The following is a 21,369-nucleotide window of genomic DNA, read 5'->3' as shown; positions in this document are numbered from 1 at the left end:
TGCCATGTAAACTTTCACTCAATCCACAATAAAAACCTTTAAAAAAAAATTACAAAAGGATATGTTCAGTATGATACTGTATCAAAAAAGATATAAAATGTTATGAATATTTTATTAAAATAATTGTGTATATTTATGTTACTAATGGGTATACATATGCCCTAGATGTATATAATGCAGAGGGAAGTAACACATACCAACTTCAGGATATCAACTCAGAGAAGGAGTGGGAAGAATGGGGCAGGGAGTTTAGGCTTTAATTATCTATGGTGGTGGTGGTGGTGGTTTTGTGTCGTGGAGTAGGTTCTGACTCATAATAGGGTTTTTAAGGCTGTAAATCTTTACAGGAGCAGAAAGTCTCACCTTTCTCCTGTGGAACAGCTGCTAGTTTTCAACTGCTGACCTTGAGGCTAGCAGTCCAATTTGTAACTACTCTGTTACCAGAGCTTCTTGCATATATGACTATATATATATATATACATGTTCCATTTAAAAAAAAAAATGGGGAAGAGAAATCTAAAAGAAATTTTACAGAAGTTAAAATCAGGAGGATGTATATATAAATGAATATTTTTCAGATTGTCTGTAATTTTTATATGTTTGAAATAATTTAATAATTGATAGTGGTACTGTAAAATGAAGTCCTAAAATGTTATCAATATTATGGTAGCAATCACAGTGCCCTACATTTTTCTCGTTACCAACTTAGGAAAAATATTTTTTTAAATCTACATAAAAAATACTACAAGAAACCAAAAGAGACCTAAAAAATGGAAGACTATACCATGCTCATGAATAGGAAGACTTAGTATTGTGAAAATGTGGACACGACCCAAGGCAATCTATAGATATAAAGCAACCCCAACTGAAATTCCTACATCAATCTTTAAAGAGATGGAAAAATTAACAGTAACTTTATATGGAAAGGAAAGAGACCTCAAGTAAGCAAAGCATGACTAAAAGAAGGACAAAGGAGGAGACCTCTCATTTCCAGTGCTCAAAATCTGCTACACAGCCACAGTGGTCAAAACAACCTAGTACTGGTACAATGAAAGGCACATAGATCGGTGAAACAGAATTGAGAATCCAGAAGTCAATCCATTCATCTATGGTCAGTTGACCTCCAACAAAAGGCCAAAACACATTAAATAAGAAAGAGGTAGTCTCTTCAACAACTAGTGTTGGCAAAACTGGAAATCCATATGCAGAAAAAGGAAGCAAGACACATATCTCACACCATATCGAAAATGAACTCAATGTGGATTAAAGACCTAAATGTAAAACCTAGAACTATAAAGATCATCAAAGAAAAAACAGGAACAAACTTAGGGGCTCTGATGTTGTTATGTGCCGTGGAGTCGGTTCTGACTCATAGCGACCCTGTACAGGGTTTCTGAGGCTATAAATCTTTACGGGAGCAGAGAGCCTCATCTTTCTTCCATGGAATGGCTGGTAGTTTCGAACTGTCAACCTTGTGGTTCACAGCCCGATTCATAATCACTACACTACCAGAGCTCCTTAGGGGCTCTGATACATGACATAAATATACTATCAAAATGTAACTGACAACACACAATCATTATAATGAAACAAAGTATAGTATTTGTTGAATGTTAAACTGATAATCTGTTCTGTAAACCTTCCCTGAATGCACAAATTAAAAGTTTAAAAAAGAAAGAACTACATGGGATCAAAGTGGCAATAGCAAAGTGGTTAGATAGGAACCTTCAGTACATTGAGTTTATGCTTATTTGTCATGAGGGAAGACTAGCTCAGAAAAGGACAATAAGAATGGTTACACAGCATAAAAAAATAATGTCTATTTGATGATGCATGGAGGGGATTGTAATCATGGCAATGAAACGATGTATGACAGGATGAATGTAAAGCTAATGTTCTCCCATGTAAACTATCACATAATTCACAATAAAAACTTAAAATAATGTCTATGAATTATACAGGTGAAAACTGTTAAATTGGCATATGTTTTTCTGTGACAACAAAATAAATTTTACAAGAAAAGACATTTGAATAAATATATAAAGGAGATGAGGAAGCCCAGATGGAGGAACACATGCTCCAGACCAAGAGATAACAAGTGCAGTACTGACTGTTAGAACCATACAATCTGGAGCCAAAGGAACCTGGAGCCATGTCCTGATTTGGGCTAACCCAATCACTGCCATCAAGTCCATTCCAACTCACAGTCAGGGTAGAAATGAAGGCTGCTTTATCTCTCTGATGGAGCAGCTGATGGCTCAGACCTCGAACCACCAGGTTCAAACCTACAACCTATTGATTAACAGCCAAGCACTTAATCTACTTTGCTACCAAGGCTCCTGGGATTATCGATTTAAAATTAAAACATGGCAAACCCATTGCCATCATTTAGACTCATAGAGACATCATATGCTTCATAAGGTTTTCGTGGCTGTAACCTATACAGAAGCAGAACACCAGACCTTTCTTCCATGGTGCTGCTGGGTGGGTTAAGCCACCAACCTTTGGGTTAGTAGTCACTCTTGGGTTTTCACAAAAGGGACTTCACAAAACTTTCTTGACCATTATCCACAAGAATGTATTATACATATAGTCCAGTATTCACATACTTGAGACAAAACTCTCAGAATACTTCTGTTACATTTGATGCACTTTGATGTTTTCCATTAAATTACTTTTTTTTTTTCTAACAGTTTTAACCACACACCTGAAGTGAGTGTGTGCTTTGTGTATCCTGGTAATAGCATGATGGATGTGAGACTGTAAAGAGTGAGTAAGGAGGTGTATGGAGGTGAGACCAGATCCCATGGGGCTTTAATGGCCATGGAGAGAACTGTGGCCTTTACTAAACATACATGGTCTGACTTGGTTAGTTTACATTATGTCCAAATAAACTCTGACTGTCATCAGCATGAAGAATATGTGCCCTGCCCTCTCCTCAGGGTTTGATCCCACTTACTCCAGAACTCTGCAGGAATAAGAACAATCACTGCACTTCCTTCAGTCTCCTTTTGTTTCTCCTGACCCCTGCACATAAAGCCCCATTCCCAGGAACTGTCTTCATCTGTCTTGGAGTAGAGAAAGTGGCAAAAGGCTTGTCCAGGTGACCAACAAGCACACCAGAATCTAAGTATCCCAGGGTACTCCTGACCAACCTGCAGTCTACAGGTCCACAGGCCCCGTTGCCAACTAAGGGAATCAGAACTACTGAGGCAGGCAAGGATGGGGTTGAGGATCTGGGAGAACTAACAGAGTTATGAGGTGAGATTGAAGGAAGGAACCAACTGTATGCAAAGTCCAAGAGACGGTCACTGCAGGGAGTGGATTCTCCACTTTGCCATATAATCAGTACTCACTTGCACAACAACCATCCGTACCTTTTTCTTCTTTCTCCAATTCATCTCGAAGATCCTCTAAGGAGGAGAAACAAACAGGGTGTGAACATGGGTGTATTTGGCAATGACACAACCTTTTTCACTATTTATAACCCAACTGAGTAATTCATTCCCCAAATGCCCCAGATTTGTCACAACCACTTCTTAACAACCTCTCCTTGACACACCCAGCTACCATTTTAAACTTCTGGAAAGGCATACCCCAGGATCCATGAACTACCAGAAACACACAACCACCACACATACAGCATGGCCTAGGCCCACATCCAGATCCCTACCTTTAAACTTCTTGAGCAACCCCTTTAAAACAAAGGTCTTGAGGGAAACATTCCAGACCTTATTCTTCATCTCAGAAGAGACTGTGGTTGGCTTGGGGCCGGGTACATTGCTGCACCTACAGGACAGGAACCCATGAACACTATCCACTCCCACTAAACAAAACAAAACAAAACCCACTACCATCCAACTCATAGTCAATTCCAACTCTGCGGGACCTAGTAGGGTTCCCAAGCCTGTAAGTCTTTACCAAAGCAAACTGTCTTATCCTTATCCCTTGGAGTAGCTGGCCTGGTAGTTAGCAGTCAAGTGCTTAACCCACTGCACTACCAACTCACTGGACTCTGACAGATAAGTTGGCTAAGTCTTGTTGGAGAGATGTAAAAGTGGTAGAGGCCAGCCTGATATCAGAATACTCATGGCCAAGCAGGCATACACTGGCCTCAGAATGTACCCAGGTAAGACATCGGGGAAAGGAGGTGGCAGAGGATAGGGGTGGTGAATAAAAGAGAGTTTAGTGGAAAAGAAAACAGGCCTCAGAAGCCATTAGGTTCACTCACTTGCTTAGTGTGTTTTTGAATTCCTGGAAGGAAAGAAGGAAGAAAACCAGGTTAGCTTTGAGAAAACAAAACAGGCCCTTTGGCCTCTGTACAAGAGGAATAAGCAATAAGCAGGTTTATTCCCACTCCATATGAGGCAATAGCTTCCCACTATGGCCAGTTTCTGGTTGCCTTATCAAACTTGTGCGTCCCTCAATACTGCCTAAACATCTGCAAATAGTCTCCTTATTGAAGACTCTTCACTGGAGCATCTGTTGGGACTTAGTGTTACCTCTTACCCCTGAAACCATTGAGACAACTCACACCCTTTATGCAATGGTGAGGACTACTGTTCTTGACCCATTAGTAGCTTCTAGAATTAAGTTAATAGATTGTGATGACCACTTTTTTTCAAATCAAATAGGATAGAAAGCATAGTATGTCACGTGTAGTACAGTTAAGTATTATTTTCTGAGACTTGTTTCAAGTATATATACAAAGGGACTTCAAAAAGTTCACAGAAAAATCCGTTCTATTTTAACGTCATTTTTCATGAGCTTTTTGAAGCTCTCTAGAATAACAGATACTCTCCCTAGAATAACTAAAATGCATTCTGTGGCTCATGGTCAAGTAAGTTTTATCACACCCCTTTACCTCTAACCAGGAGAATTAGGGCACCCTCTTCCCAGTCCTCTTGGGTTCTGGACTGTGTGGCTCTGCTTACTAGATCTAGCACTGGTCACTCTGCCTCTCCCAATAGCTTACTGTAAATGGGTCAAGCTCCTGGCAGAGCTAGACTTACCTGAAGAAAGTCAAGGTCAGGTTTGCAAGCTGTCTCCTGGATCTGGCTGCTGAGCTTGCAGAGCTGGGTAATCTCACTCGCAAGTTGGGCCAGATTCTCATTCTGCTTCTGTGTCACTTCTTGAGACAGCTCCTCCAGACGGCCCAGAAGTCGGCCCTCCTGCTCCACCAGGAAGGCCCTCAGTGCCTGGAACTCAGCACCCACCTTTTCTCTTTCAGCTGCCATCTGCTTCTGTTCACACAGGAGAATAGGGTGGAGAGGTGAGGGTACTTGGACATTGAGACATGACATGTGGACTGGAGCCTCTGAGTTGTAACAAAGAGCAAGGTTCCTTATGGGGTTAAGAACATACACACACACATGCACACATCTTCTATTTTAGTTATTCCAACTCAGTGTACTCAGCAGTATCAACATATGTATCTTTGAACCTGGGCATCCATCTAGCCTAGAGCAACTTGAAACTATCCCAGAACCACCTAGGTCTTCAGTTTCCCCATTTTAAAAGTGGGATGAATAAAGGAATGCAAGAGGCTACTATAAGGATTAAACTGAGGTAGCTTTTTAATTCCCCAAACACATGTATCTTGTTACAGCTTATATGTTTACTCTTTACTTTCCTTCTTTTTTAAAAAGAAGCACTCATCTTTTTAGCATTTATAAAGGTAGCATGTGTTCATAATACAAAACTTAGGAGATACAGAAAAACAGAAGGAAGAAAGTTGAAGTGCAGCAAACTACATAATATGACTCTTGTAGCCATAGTCTTTTTGACTCCCACCAAAGGATTTACTGAAACTATGCAACTAAGGTGCTTGTGGCCCACCAAGGGGATTGGATAGGTTTCTAATAATGCAAGTAAGGTACATGATACCCTTGGAGGCCATTTAAATAAGTTGTATGGAATCCTAATTTGAGGACATGTAAATAAGGTGTACGGAGTCCTGGTGTGGCACTGTGGGTTAATGCTCCAGACTGCAAAGCCGTTTGAACTGCAAGGTTGGTGGTTCAAGCTCACCAGCTGCTCCTCAGAAACTCTGTACAGGGTCGCTATGGATCGAACTGACTCGACGGCACTTAACAACAACAAATAAGGTATGTGGAGTCCTAACAAGATGATTGATCAGTCAGTTTTACCACTCGATAGGTTTTAAATGAGTCATCCCAGAGGTGGAAAAGGCAGGGGGACTCTGATGACCACCAAGAAAAAATGGGGCAAAGCATGTCCTTTGGACCAAGTACCCATGTGCTGGAAGCCTTCTGGATCCAGAAGACAGAGAGAGTGAGAGAGATCTGCAACACCTGCAACAGTGAGAAGCAGCAGCAGCAAAAAAAAAAAAAAAATGGTGGCAACAAAGGTAGCAGAACCAGGAGACCAGCAGGAGACGGTGTGGTGACCCAGCCCACAGAACAAGAAAGCTAAGCACCTTCAGGCAGGAGACTTGCTGGCAGAATGAGGGACCTCCAAGTACTTGGTGAAGCTAGGTTCCCTGACCCAGACCAAGAATGAGACAGCTGAGCTCCTTGGGACCAAGGCTTACTGGAAATGAGAACAGGCAGTGCCTATAGGCAGGAAGGAGGCTTGATGGTGTAGTGGGCTGCCTCCAGGCACCTGTCAATGGAGCAAAAGTTTCTGACACCTAGAGCTAGAGAACTAAGAACCTTACTGACAGAATGGGATGCTTCTGTACCCTATCGACTGAGCTAAAGAACTCGGTAACACCCAAGCAGGTCAGAGGCCTATAATGCTTACCCCAGGGGCCTGAGAGGCTGAGGGCACAAGGTACCAAGAGCCAGAGAGAGGCCTGCCTCTGGGCATGGATAATAATATGCTACCCTGATCAAATAACTGTATCCTGAGTTGTTTCTGGTCCTACTACTATTATTTCCCTAATAATCCCCAAAATTGTGAGTATTGTCTGTGAGTTCTTTCTGTGGCTATTGCAATGAAATATTGAACCCAGAAGAAAAGTAGAGAGTGCTATGGGAGGGGTGGCTGGAGGCAGAATTGGTAAAAGGTTGGAAGATAGAAGTATGACTGACCTCCGCCTCATAGGAATCAGCTTTGGGCTGATGCTGATGGTGATTCTCTCTCTCTCTCATGAAGTCAAACAAGGTCAGACTCCTCTGTAACATCATTCTTACTAAAGGAAAAAAGTATGCTGGTAACCAAAGGCACAGCATACCCAAAATGATCCAAGTGAAAATATACATGCCTGAGTAGACAAACCACAAAGTGTAGAGCCAGATATTAAATTTAGAGAGCACCCTTACTTCAACAGCTAATCTATACCTTTCTCCTCTTTCTCCAGCTCATTCTGAAGACACCAAATGCATGTAAGCTTAGGGGTTCCCAAAATCCTCCAGTTTGATCATTCACTAGAAGGACTCACAGTACTCACTGAAAATTATTATGCTCACAGTTACAGTTTATTATAGGGAAAAGATATAGATACATCAAGTCTGGAAGGGTTCCAAACACAAAGCTTCCATTATCTTCTGCCATGGAATCAGAACATGTTAGCCTCTGGTCACTGATGTATAAAATGCAGAGTACAGACAACCAGGAAAGCTCACAGGAGCTTCAGTGTCCAGAGTTTTTATTTGTTGTTGTTAAGTGCCATTGAGTGATTCAGACTCATAGTGACCCTGTATAGGGTTTCCAAGGAGCAGCTGGTGGGCTTGAACTGTCAACCTTGTGGTTTGCAGTCCAGTATTGGTCCTACAGCACCTCACCGGGAGTCTGAGTTTTTATTAGAACTTCATTACATAGGGATGACTGATTGATTGCCCAGGCCAAAGTCCTCACACTAAATCACATGGTAGGTCTTTCTGGTATGGCCAGCACTCTACCACAAGACCCTGCCCTAAACAAAGATATACCTCTTTCAGGTATGACATAGATTATCTCCCAGAAGCTGAAGACAAAGTTCAGGCCTCTCTTTGGGCAAGGCCAAATTGTACACCATGCTGTATTCAAGCTTTATATTCTAAAAGAGAACTTTAAAATGTTTGTGGAAAAGTAGAAATGAAAGATAATGAAATTTTCCCATGAATTTTCTAAAGTCCCCTCATCTTCTTTCCATTAATACCATATGCAGCATTGTTTTACTCCCGTGTTATAAGACACAGACTCACACTCCTGATCCTTTCCTTATTCCTTACGTAAATACACATGTGGTATCCACATGATAAAATGAGCAAAGAGCTGAGGCCTAAAGAAACCTGACCAGTAGCAAGTGAGGATTCAGACCCACCAGGACACCTTCAGTTCCTCTTTCCTGAAAACTCTAGAAAAAAAGACAGACTGGAAGAGGAAACTGTCAGTAAATTTTTAAGTCAGGAAATCTCGGGTTCAAGCTTCTTCATCCTGAGAAAAGGAGTGTCCTCATGTTATTCTTTCTCTAGTTGCCAACAGGCTCTAAAGTTTCCTTTCATTATTTCAACATCTACTTTTTGATGTAGGAACTGAATTTGAGAGCAAAACAAATGACAGCCAGAGACCCTCATCTGCCCACCTTAACCAAAGGAACCTGAACTCACTTTCCTGTTCCCAAGTGCATTTTACTTGCATCCTCTCATGAAATCTTCTTCATGCCACAGTACAGAAGATAAAATATCATCCCAGTGTACTGGGATGCTGGGCATACTCAGCTGCACAGCAGGAGCTGCTGTAAACCCAATTCTCCAAATCTCTTGCTTTCTACTGGGTTGGAAGCAGCTCTGATATGCCCCAAGCCCCTTCTCCCCTGGCCTCAATTCCAAAATATAATAAAGTTTGAAAATGAACATTTTTTCATAGTGCATTTGGTGGCAAAATGTACCCTGAACTGACACGAAACTGTTGTATTTATGTTCCCATCTAGTATGGACATTTAAATATTTCTTTGCAGAAATATCAATATACTCAATCACAAGATGCTGCCCCAAGCCTCTGCTGGGGTGTTATGTAAAATTAGGATGAACATACAACTTGATTCCCTGAGATAGTTCCAGTTTAAGTTAAGTGTTCTAAAGTAATTATATTAGCAGCCTTTTTCACTTTCAAAAGTAATTATATTAGCAGCCTTTTTCACTTTCAAAAGCTCTGGTTTGTGTAATAAATTATATGGTCATCCTATACAATGTGTGCCCCATTATACAATCCACCTTTGCTGTTCCATAGACATACCCTCCAACACCATGCATACAGAGTCAGGGGTGGCAGTTGTCAGGAGACTATGCCCAGCTCACCAGGAGTTCCCTGCTTTCCTTCTCCTCGGTGGACCGGAACAACTCATAGTCCTCCAGTTCCTTCTTCAAGACTTTCAGCCTTGACTCCAGGCACTCCTATGGAAGGTGAGATGAGACACATTCATGGGGAGAGGATTCTGGACTTTCAGGAAACATCCAGAAAAAAGAAAGGTCCAGCCCATTGAAGAAGAGAAGGCCGAGTAGAGTCTCCTATGAACTTCAGGCATGGGGGTACTGGGCAACTGCAGGGTGACTCCAAAAGGCCCAGTGCCTCACTTCCCCAAGAGTATCTGCTACACAATGCAGGATGAAACACAAGCTCCCACCAGCCCAGCCCACCTTGTCCTCTCCTTTGATCTCCTTCTCGCCATTAGAAAGCTCCTTTAGACACAGGATAGGAACAGGGTGGAAGAACCGAGACTGTATTCTTGAGGCCTTCCCACACACCTCCACTGTGGCCCCACCAATGTACAGGAAAAGGCGGACGCCCAGTAACGAAAGCTTTGACACACAGCGCTGACACTTCTCAACTCACGAACCTCTAACTACTACCTACTTCTTGTTGGGGTCATCCTACCAGGTCGAGGAAATGGGGACGCTGAACAGAGCCACCTCCAGGGGAAAGGACACAGTGGGGGACTGCAGATGTGTGGATGTGATGGGACTTCCCACGGGGGGAAAACTGCAATAACTAGGAAGCCGCTAGAAGTCATAGATCCACAGAAACTAAATCACCAAGTTCACTAGGCATCCTGGGCCCCTAGAGGGAAACGAGAATGGTGGTGGTGTGGAGCTGGCAGGAGAGCCATTCTCGGTCCGGGAGATAGTGCTGGGCAGCCGTGGGTGGAAAGGAAGGAGGCAGGGGCTCATTTGCACTGCTTATGCACTACGTGCGCAGGTGAACAGAATTGGGCACTGCTGAGGTTCCCGAGCCAGACATGGGTGGGGCGGGCCCTCACCTTGGCCTCTTGCACCGCTTCGTCCAGGGGTAAAACGGCGTGCGCGCGGTGCTCACGGGCGCGGTCACACACCACACAAATGGCGCGTCCGTCATCCTGGCAGTAGAGCTTCAGTGGTTCGCCGTGCAGCGCACAGCCAGCCGCCGCCGGGGCCGCGGAATCCTGGGGCCCGTGCTCCCCCGGCTTGGCAGGAGGCAAGCTGAAGCGTCGCAGCAGCGTGGCCACCGCGGCCAGCTGCCGATTGGGCCGCAGCTGGCTGGGGCGAGCAGGCTCGCGGCACTGCGGGCAGGGCAGCGCGCGGAACGCTGCGGCCGCCCCAACCCCAGCGCCGGGGCGCTCCCAGCAGCGCGCAATGCAAGCACGGCAGAAGCTGTGACCGCACTCGACCGATACAGGTTCACGGAAAAGCTCCAGGCAGATGGAGCATGTCGCTTCGCCCTGCAGCTCGGCCGCCAGAGCCAGCGCCTCGGCCCCAGCGCCGGGTCCCGTCCGCGGCCCCACAGCCGCCATTTGTCCACTCCGCGGACCCGGTTTAGTCGGTGCGTGGGAGGGTACAGATTAGCACCGCAAGCGTTTGTGAGTTCCCAGACCGGGACCAGCCTCCGAAAGGCCACTGGGTAAGGAAGGGCGGGACTGACGCTGAGCAGGCGCAACAGTGAAGTGAGCGCTCCGGGCTAGGAGCCAAGAAGTTTGCTCTCTAAATGCAAATCCTGCTAGAGCTAGGGTTATCTAGTACTAGCCCGCGCTTCGCGTCCTTGTGTCTGGGACCACCAGCCCCTCCTCTGCCAGTGACCTCCCGGGCTTCGAAGCACTCTCTTCCGGTCGCCTCCCTCAGTCAGGCCAGTCTTGGGTCTTTCAAAGCCGCTCCAGCCTGACCCAGTCAGCTGCGGGAAATGAGCCGAAACAGGTGGGCGCACAAGCCTGGCTAAGCAGTACTCCGGGCCACTGTCCGAGGCCGACCCAGCACGGCCGGGACAAGGGTCTGGCGCCCGGAGCATGGTGTCAGATTCAGGGAGTGCAGATTCGTGCTGGCCGAGCTAAATTTAGGGTACAAGACCTAGCTCTTGCCGCCCCCGCCCCATGTCTACAGTGGCTTTGTCTGTCTCCACTTCTGTAACTACCATTCCTTCCACTCCCCTCCCTCTTTATTCTCATTTAATATTTGCTTTTGAACAAATAATACATTTACGATCAATTTTCCCACTTTCTCGCCCACTCACAGGGTTTCCAAGGAGCGGCTGGTGAGTTTGAACCGCCAACCATGCGGTTCAAGCCGACCTTGCAGTCCAGTGCATTATCCTGCAGCCACCACACACCTGGTGGCCTGGTCTGGCGATGTGAGTTAATGCGCTGGACTGCAAGGTCGGTTTGAACTACAAGGTCAGTTGTTCATTCTCACCAACTGCTCATGTGAAGCCCTATGTAGGGTCGCTATGCGTCAGAACCGATTCGATAGCACTTAACAACACCACTCCACACCTACCCCCATCCCCCGCCCCAAAAAAAACAATCTAACACACTTTCTCTTATCTCTCCACGTCGTTTCCAAAGCTCCTTTCCAGGGCTGCCAGGATTATTTGTTTCCTGGATTATTTGATTCTGTGGAGGCCACATGGATTGAGATTTTGACCCAATCTTATATGGATTTTGCCCCAATCCTATTTGGAATTTGTTCCAATCCTATATGGAAATGACACATCATCAGATCATGGCCCTACTCTTCCCAACCAGTGGATTCCACGATCCTATTCTAAAGGTTCCTTCAAAGTCTTCACTTCACCTACTACCTTCAGGTGCTTCTTCCTCTGTGCCTTCCAGGACACTTGCCTGTCTTCCCACCTCACTGACCTCCTTACCGGATTCTTAGCCTTTTCCTCCTCTCCCTGCCTTAGCAAAGTCTTGGACCTCTACCTACATTCATTCCATTGTGATTTCTTTTACTTTCTTGGTTTGAAAGATCCTCTTCCTTCTTGTCTTAGTTATCTGGTGTTGCTATAACAGAAATAACACAAGTGGGTGACTTGAGCAAACAGACATTTTATTTTCTCACAGTTAGGAGGCTAGAAGTCTGAATTTAGGGCACTAACTCTAGGTGAATGTCTCTTCAGCTTCTGTTCCTTGGGTCCCTGGTGACCTTCATATAGCATGGTATTTTGTACCAACTCTGTTTGCTCACTTCCTTGTTGAGTCTCTTTTATATCTAAAAAGAGATTGATTTAAGATATACCCTACATTAATGCTGTTTATTAGCATAACAATGAAAACCCATTTCCAAATGGGATATTGTATAACTACTGGTATGAGTTAGGATGTATGACATATTGTGGGGGGAGGGGGACACAATTCAATTTATAACAGTGTTGATGACTCCACAGTACACATCACCAGTCCAGGTGCCTCGAAGATGCCTGGTTCCCACATGCAGCTCCCACACATCTCCCCCTGCGTGCCCTAAGGAGTGTCACTCGTTCACTGTATCAAAAACTGAACTTTACCATTTAAAGCAATTCCATCTCCTCAGAGGCCCAGACCAAAACCCTGAAGTCTTCTGTGACTCTTCTTTTGCACACACCCCACACCCAGTCCTCATCATCTCCTCACTCCCTCACCTCTCATGCCCTTCATTGCGTCATCTCAGATGATTGCAACAGTTCTCTCCCCTGTTGCCCAGATTCCCTGCCCTATCGTCTCCACCCAGCAGCCAGAACAATCCTGTTAAACATTGGTGGTGGTGGTTATGTGCCGACTCATAGCGACCCTATACAGGGTTTCCGAGGCTGTAAATCTTTACAGGAGCAGAATAATATCCCCTTCTGCTCAAAAATCTCCATTGTCTCACACCTCCTTCAAAGTAAAAATGACGTTCTTCCAACTGTCTAAAAGCTCTATCCATTCTGCTTCCGCATCTCCCACAAGCAGGAGTCTTTGCGACCTGCTGCTACAATTCTGCCTTGTTGATTGCTTTTTAAGTGGGGCGTCTTCTACTCTTCTAACGTGTCTGAAAGACTTCTACCTCAGGGCCTTTGCACGGTTGTGCAAAGCCTTTTCTTGGCCCTCTCTTTCCCCAGATACCAACACAGCTCACTCCCCACATCCTTCGAGCTTTGGTTCTTATAAATGATACCAGCCACGACATTTCTATGTAAAGCTTCGGTTTTATCACACTCCCTCCCCCAACGCTAACACTAATTTCTCTCTAGCACTTTACTGCCTCTGGAATAAGAACTCTAAGAGATTGTATTAGTTTTGTCCACAGCTGAATCCCCAGTTTCTAGAATAATTCTTGACACATAGTACGTACTCAGTAAATTTGCATTGATTTAAAACATGGTTCAAAATTCAGATAATACAAAGCGATTCACAGTAAAATAATAATAATAATAAATAAAAATCGCTTAAATTCAGTTCCCTCCCAGTCCCCAGCAATCTACTTTCAACAGAGTTCTAGTTTATTTTATGCAAATATTGTATTTATTGCCATCCCTTTTAAAAAACAAAATATGGCAAGCTGCATTCGTGCTTTGCTTTTTTCGGGTTCATCATGATCATCGTGCCTGATAACTTCTTTTTCATTTTCCCACCACTGGCCCCAAGTGCTTACCATGGCCAGCTCACCTTTCCGGGCATCATTTAATCGAGATCTGCTTGCGCTGAGTCAGAGAAAGACCCTCTAATAGCAAGAAGTAGTATTTTTCCAATCAATTTTTCTTTCGCCCAGCCTCACCCTGAACTATGCAATGGCCAAGAGAAAAGTTAAAGAGCGCCAAGCGTGGTGGGGATGTAGCTCAGTGGTAGAGCGCATGCTTTGCATGTATGAGGCCCCGGGTTCGATCCCCGGCATCTCCAGCGCTTGTGTGCGTTTTTGTTTTTCGTCCAAATTTCTAAACGTAGAGCTTACACAGACCGTATAAGAAAAATGCCAGAAAGGGTACTATACTCAACAAATAAAAAGATCTGCAGAAATTCTAGCTCTTCTGTAAACTTTTAAAACTGACACTAGACAGCCGACTCAAAATCTGTGATGGTGAACACACTAGTGACAATAGGGTGTGTTTTTCTTTCTCCTCATTTCATTCTTGTGCTTCGCGCGTATGGAAAAGTAGGATAGAACAAACAGAAGACGATGGAAGCGAGAGGAATGCTCAGACACTGACGGCAGAACTTGGATTTCTCGGACTGCCAAAATCCCTCAGGGGCTCGGTTGTACTACCTACACACAGTTTTCTAGCTAGGAGCAGGGGAGGGAGGGCGAACAAACTAATTTATCTTTGAATGAGTAAATTTTAAAGCTCTACTTGTAGGCGCCCGGCTAGCTCAGTCGGTAGAGCATGAGACTCTTAATCTCAGGGTCGTGGGTTCGAGCCCCACGTTGGGCGAGTCAGTTTTTTGTTAATTTCGTTTAATTGGTGCCTGACAAAACTCTAAGAAAAAATTTTAAATGCTAACTAACGTGGAAGCTTCACGAAGGTGATGTTCAATCAAACGTTTTGTGTGTATCTGAGTATTCATTTTCCACTAACAACGTGATCATTTTAACATATTTTGAATAGGAAATACATTATATGGTTAAAAAATGGAATTATATATAGAAATAATCAGAGACAATCACCTTTCAGCCTCGTCCCATAGGTAACACTTTTATATCTTTGTATTAAACATTTCAAACTTTTTAATGCAAATATGTTCTTTTCCTCTATTTTACAAAGTACAAAAAAACAAAAATAGTACTTACAGCCGTTATATTTTGGAGCTCTTTCACTCTCAAAACATAGAAAATTTTGTCAATGCAGCTGCATAATAATCTGGTGTAGATGAATCATAGTTTAACAGATGTTTTGTTTTGTTTTGCTTTGCTTAGTTTCCAATCGTGTGTTATTGCAATCATTGCTTTAATTGATAGGCATGTGGGTGGCGATGGTTATTATCATTGGAATCTGTTCGGCTCTTCTTGTTGTTAAGTGCTCCAGTCGATTCTGACCCATAGCGACCCTATATAGTTTCAACCGCCGACTAGATAGCCTCCTCTTTTCTTCCATGGAGTAGCTAGTAGTTTTGAACTGCTGACCTTGTAGTTAGCAGACCTACTCATATTCCACTCTGATACCAGAAATCCGCAATATTGTTGTTGTTAAGTGCAGTCTAGTCGGTTCCGACCCAGCGACCCTGTATAGAGTTTCCAAGGAGCAGTTGGTGAACCTGAGCCGCCCACCTTGTGGTTCAACCCGACTTTGCAGTCCAGCGCACTAGGGCTCTTAATAGGCATGTAGCCTTTGTCATTTTGCATTTATAGGACAGTGTCTAGGTATAACAGAAACACCACAAATGGATGAGTATCATTGCTCATGTCAGACGAATCTTGGCTGAAAGCAGAGAATACCAGAAAGACGTTTACTTAAGCTTTACTGACTATGTATAACATTGCATAGAACGGGTGTTCCAGAACACTTCATTGTTATCATAATTAAAGAGTACAAAGAGTAAGAATAAGAGGCAAGTTAGTACAAGGAGGTACTGAATGCTTTAAAATTCGGAAGTGCACCAGGGTTGTATCCTTTCACCATAGTTACTCAATCTGAGCAAAGAACTCAAGAAGGTGGGTTATATGAAGAAGAATGTGGCATCAGGGTTGCAGATGACACAATTTTGCTTGCTGAAAACTAAGAGGACTTGAAATACTGATGAAGATCAAAGACTACAACCTTCAGTATGGACTGCTTCTCAATGAAGAGAAAACAAATCCTCACAACTGGACCAATAAATAACATGATAAACAGAGAACAGATTGAAGCTGAAAAAAGACTTAATTTTGTTTGGATCCACAATCAATACTCATGGAACTAGCAGTCAAGAAATTGAAAGACACCTGCTGCAAATGATCTCTTTGAGGTGTTAAAGACAAAGATACCAGTTTAAGGATTCAGGAGCACCTGACCCAAGCCAGAGTATTTTCAATGTCCTCATATACTTGTGAAAGTTGGACTGTAGAAGAATGACTGCATTTGAATTATGGTGTTGATGAAAAAGATTGAAAGTACCATGGACTTGCAGAGGAACAAACATTTCTGTTTTGGAAGAAGTACAAACAAAATGCTCCTTAGAAACTAGAATGGCAAGACTTCATCTCTCATACTTTGGACATGTCATCAAGAGGGATCAGCCCCTGAAGAAGAACTTAAAGAAAGAGGGAGACCCCCACCCCTCAAAAAAGATGGATTGACACGGTAACAACAACAATAGGTTCAAAGATAACAATTTTGGGGATGGTGCAGGACATGCAAATGTTTCATTCAGTTGTGCATAGGGTTGATGTTATCTAATAACAACAATACAACAGTCTCTGGGTGGTGTAAACAGTTAAGCACTCTCCTGCTAGCTGAAAGATTGGTGGATTAAACCCACCTAGAGGACACAGAACTGGTGATCTTCTTCTGAAAGGTCAAAACCTTGAAAACCCTGTGAAGTCGTGCTACTCTGCACATATGGGGTTATTAAAAGTTGAAATCAATTTAATGGCAACTAACAACAACAGCAAAATGTAAGAATATCTCAAAATCATCTTTCTTGAGGACTTGCAGCAAGATGGCAGACTAGGCAGATGGATAACAAAGACCCTCTATAACAAAGATCTGAGAGACAAAATAAAATAGACACAGATGAAAGTTCTAAGATGCAGAACCTCAGAAGAAAATTTAGAGAGCTAAATGGAGTGTTTGCTGGAAGAAAAGGCTGAGTAGGGACAATGAGAGAGGGAGACTGGCTGGTGAACAGCTGGCCAGGCATGCTCAAACATCTTGTGTACAGCAGAGGGATGCCTGGCAGAGCAAATTCCTGTGGGTGACAGGAAAGGTCCAATTTTTTTTTTCCTCATGTCCCCCTGGTGACCAGAAGTGTGGTCAGCTCATACCCTCATCCACCCCCCAGTACATAAGCTGCTCATAGGGAGTTTGGAGCCTGGTGAGTGACAGTCTCACCAGTGAGAGGTGGAGGCTGCCTGCACTGCTTTGGTGTACGTGAATTCAGGTGGGCTCAGCTCCAGAACTACAAAACCCCTAGAGCCCCCAAAGATCAGCTAAAGTCAAATATTACAACAAAATGTGCAAAAATCCAGAGTCAGAAAACCAAAAATGAACAACACGATCAGCATTTCTTAAGTTGTGGGAACTGAAGAAAAAATTCAAGCCTCAATTTTTGTCATTGAAGGATTCTCTGAATAAATTGTTAAATGATGCAGAAAGCATCAAAAGAAGATAGAAGCAATAGACAGAGTCACTGTACCAAAAGGAAATGGTTGATGTTTACTCGTTTCAAGAGGTAGCATACGATCAAGAGCTGAAGGAGGAAGTCCAAGGTGCATTGAAGGAATTGGTAAAGAACAAGTCATTGATGGAATAAAAATTGAAATCTTTCAAGAAAGTGAGGAGGCACTCATTCATCTCTGCCAATAAATTTGGAAGATAACTATCTGGCCTACTGATTGGAAGAAATCCATATGTGTGCCCATTCCAAAGATAGGTGACCCAACAGAATGTGGAAGTCATCAGACAATATCTTTGATATTCCATGCGAGTAAAGTTTTACTAACGGTAATACAGAAATGGCTGCAAGCATACATTGACAGAGAACTTCCAGAAGTTCAAACTGAATTCAGAAGAGGACATGGAACAAGAAGCATCATTGCTGATGTCTGATGGATCTTGGCTGAAAGCAGAGAATACCAGAAAGATTTTTACCTGTGCTTTTTTTATTACACAAAGGCTTTCTATTGTGTGGACCATGACAAGCTATGGACAATCTTGAGAAATATGAGTATTCCGGAACACTTAATTGTACTCATGAAGAATCTGTACATAGACCAAGAGGCAGTTGTTCGAACAGAACATGGGTACACTAAATGGTTTAAATTAAGAAAGGTGTGCAAAAAGGTTGTATTTTTTCATCATCCTTATTCAACCTGTATGCTGAGCAAATAATCTGAGAAGCTGGGTTATATGAAGAAAAATGTGGCATCGGGATTGGAGGAAGACTTATTAACAACCTGCTATATGCAGATGATACAACCTTGTTTGCTGAAAGTGAAGTGGACTTAAATTATTTACTGATGAATATTGAAGACTACAGTCCTTGGTATGGATTGCATCTCAATGTCAAGAAAACAGAAATCCTCACCACTGGACTAATAAACAGCGTTCTTATCAATGGAGAAATTATTGAAATTGTCAAGGACTTCATTCTTCTTAGATCAGCTATCAACACTCATGGAAGCAGCAGTCAAGACATCAGATGATTTGTCAAATCTGCTGCATAAGACCTTTTTAAAGTGACAAAGATGTCAGCTTGAGGACTAAGGTGCACCTGACCCAAGCCATGGTATTTTCAATCACCTATATGCATGTGAAAGCTTGACAGTGAATAAGGAAGACCATAGAAGAATTGATGCTTTTGAGTTATGGTACTGGAGGAGAATATTGAAAGTGCCATGGGCTGCGAAAAGAACCAACAGATCTGTGTTGGAAGAAGTGCAGCCAGAGTGTTCCTTGGAGGCCAGGATAACCAAACTTGGACATATTATCAGGAGGGACCAGTTGCTGGAGAAGGATATCATGTTTGATAAGGTGGAGGATCAGAGAAAAAGAGGAAGACGCCCCAGTGAGATGGATTAGCAAAGTGGCAGCATCAATGGGCTCACAAGCGTGGCAGTGTTTTGTTTTGTTGTGCATACGGTCACTATGAGACGGTACCGACTCGATGGCACCTAACAACAACAACAGTTTCCCTGGAGTCCTGGTATGGTTCTGAGGGCTAATGTTTCAGACTGCAAAGTCATTTGAACTGCAAGGTTGGGGGTTCAATGTCACCATCTGCTCCTTGGAAACCCTATACAGGGTCACTATGGGTTGAAATTGACTTGATGGCACTTAACAACAACAACAGTTTCCCTGAGTCTGTGTAACATCAGTATAAATAGTTCAAAAATCACCATTGTTTTATTGTTATTTATATCATATTACATCAGTTTAGGAGTTCTGGTGTGGCTTTGTGGGTTAATGTGCTGTACTGCGAAGTCAGTTTTAACTGTAAGGTCCATGGTTCAAACTCACCAGCCACTCATTGTAAGCCCTATACAGGGTCGCTATCGACCGGAACTGACTCTCCGGTATATAACAATGCAGCAGTTAAAGAAAGCAAATCCCTACATAAAAGGCAGAACTCAGTCACAGTTGGTGTTCTGGGGAATGTGAATTTTGAGTAAGGAAGTAGACAAAATGTCAGCAGAACAATCTAATTCTAGAGGATTTACAGAAAAAAAAAAAAAAAAAAAGTGGCCAGAAAGATGACCCAGAATGACCTGCTCATTCATTCATCCTCTGTCAGGACCAACTGCAATGAAATCAATGGGTATTTTAAGAAACTCTCCCTATCATTGTCATTTGAGATGTTTGAGGTTTAAGGGCAAGTGAGAGACTTTTGAAAATAGGAAAGAATACATACAGTGCTTTATTTTGTGATTAATATTCTATTTATTATAGCTATAAACATTAAGGGTTTGTGAGCCAGACTACAAAAGCCATTTGAACTGCAAAAGTCAGCGGTTCAAGCTCACCAGCTGCTCCTCGGAAACACTATAAAGGGCAGCTATGGATCAGAACCGACTTGATGGCACTTAACAACAACAATAAATATTAATGTCCAGAGTCCCGATGTGGTACTATAAGATTAGCACCGGACTGCTAACACCAAAGTCTACGGTTTGAAAGAAAATGTTTTTCTCAAGCTAACACCAAGGTCTACGATTTGAAAGAAAACGTTTTTCTCAAAGTTTTAAATTCAGTGTACAAGCATTTTTTTTTTAAATAAAAGCTTGCAATTTTTTTGTTTCTTGTTTCTTCTTTTCAACTCTTTAAGTATAATTTGTATACAGAAAAGTACACAGTTCTAAAGTGTCAAGCACACCTATGCAATCAGTATGTAAAGGTATTTTTTTTTCAATTTTTTTATTGTTAATTGAATAAAAATTTCATTGCAGGTCACCAGTTTTACATTCAACAAATCATAATTTGCTAAATTATATGGTTGCAATCCCCTCCATGTAACAACAATTAACAGTATTTACCTCTATTCACTTTATTGCATTCCTCCCTGTGTCTCCCCTACTTTAATCTTTCCTCTAACCTCCCTCTTATTGTATATTGTCTGACCTGTCATCCATGTTAATTAACATGCAACATTTGTCTACCTTCTAGCCCCTGAATTCCTTTTCCTCCCTGCCCTCTATATAACCATCATAGTCTTTTATCAAGAAAACCTTTTTTTTTTAAATTTTTTACAATATTGGTCTCATACAATATTTGTCCTTTTGAAACTGACTAATTTCACTAAGCATAATATCCTCCAGGTTCAACTATGTTGTGAGGTGTTCCACAGATTCATCATTTTCTTCAGTGCTTTGTAGTATTTTGTTGTGTGTTTGTACCAGAGTTTGTTTAACCATTCTTCTTGGTTAAATTGGTTGATGGGCATTTAGTCTGTCTCCATCTTTTTGATATGTCTTATAGATAGCATGTTGAAGAATCCTGTTTTCTCATCCATTCTGTTCTCTATGTCTCTTGACTGGTATAGTTAATCCTTTACATTCAGTGTAATAATTATCAATAGGTATGAACTGATTGCTGTCAGTTTTCTGTATGTTTTCTCTTTGTGGTGCTATTGGATTGTTTGTTCCACATAATTTTCTATGCTGAGTTCATTTTGTTTATTGGTTTTCTTTTCATTTTCATTTTTGTTGTGTTCATATTGAGTAAATCTTTCTGATTTTACCCTTTTATAACTTTGACATGCAGGTATTATTTTTCTTTGAGGTTATCCTTTAATTTATTAACATTTCCCATGCTTAAAAACAGTGTGTTTTATCTTGAAATCTACTTGACTTCCCTGCCATTGAGAAGTTCTGTATAAACACTATACCTTCTTTTGCTCTATAGTTGACTTCATTATACATTGATATTTCTGGCTTCCTATTTTCAGTCTTGTAGATTTGTTTTATTTTAAATACTTTTGTACCTAGATTTAGTTTTGGGGATATCATGTATTGGTACTCTCAGGTTATTGTCTGCTGGTGTTGGTTCTCAGTCCAGAGAATACTCGTTAGCATTTTTTGTAAAATTGGT

At 42.5% G+C, this 21,369-nt stretch overlaps 1 protein-coding gene and 2 non-coding genes across 3 annotated transcripts in view; 2 read left to right on the top strand and 1 right to left on the bottom strand.

Moving 5' to 3' along the window:
- The window catches only part of TRIM7 (tripartite motif containing 7), a 29,311-nt gene extending 18,597 nt beyond the window's left edge, over positions 1-10,714 (bottom strand). The window contains exons 1-6 of the mRNA XM_006877393.1: positions 10,205-10,714; positions 9,246-9,341; positions 5,013-5,243; positions 4,232-4,254; positions 3,674-3,789; positions 3,378-3,413 (exon numbers count right to left, since the gene is read on the bottom strand). Of these exons, the coding sequence (XP_006877455.1) occupies positions 3,378-3,413; positions 3,674-3,789; positions 4,232-4,254; positions 5,013-5,243; positions 9,246-9,341; positions 10,205-10,714 (1,012 nt within the window). The remainder of the gene's footprint in view (positions 1-3,377; positions 3,414-3,673; positions 3,790-4,231; positions 4,255-5,012; positions 5,244-9,245; positions 9,342-10,204) is intronic.
- A 3,264-nt stretch (positions 10,715-13,978) lies between these two features.
- Positions 13,979-14,050, top strand: TRNAA-UGC. Its single transcript has one exon. It is a non-coding gene; the product is annotated as a tRNA-Ala (tRNA).
- Positions 14,051-14,507: 457 nt separating this feature from the next.
- TRNAK-CUU lies at positions 14,508-14,580 on the top strand. The gene has a single exon. It is a non-coding gene; the product is annotated as a tRNA-Lys (tRNA).
- The last annotated feature ends 6,789 nt before the right edge of the window (positions 14,581-21,369 follow it).

This window comes from Chrysochloris asiatica, unplaced genomic scaffold, assembly GCF_000296735.1.
Source record: "Chrysochloris asiatica unplaced genomic scaffold, ChrAsi1.0 scaffold00492, whole genome shotgun sequence".
Taxonomy (NCBI): domain Eukaryota; kingdom Metazoa; phylum Chordata; class Mammalia; order Afrosoricida; family Chrysochloridae; genus Chrysochloris; species Chrysochloris asiatica.
Note: the sequence above shows the minus strand (reverse complement) of the source record. Positions and strands in the feature narration are given on the sequence as shown.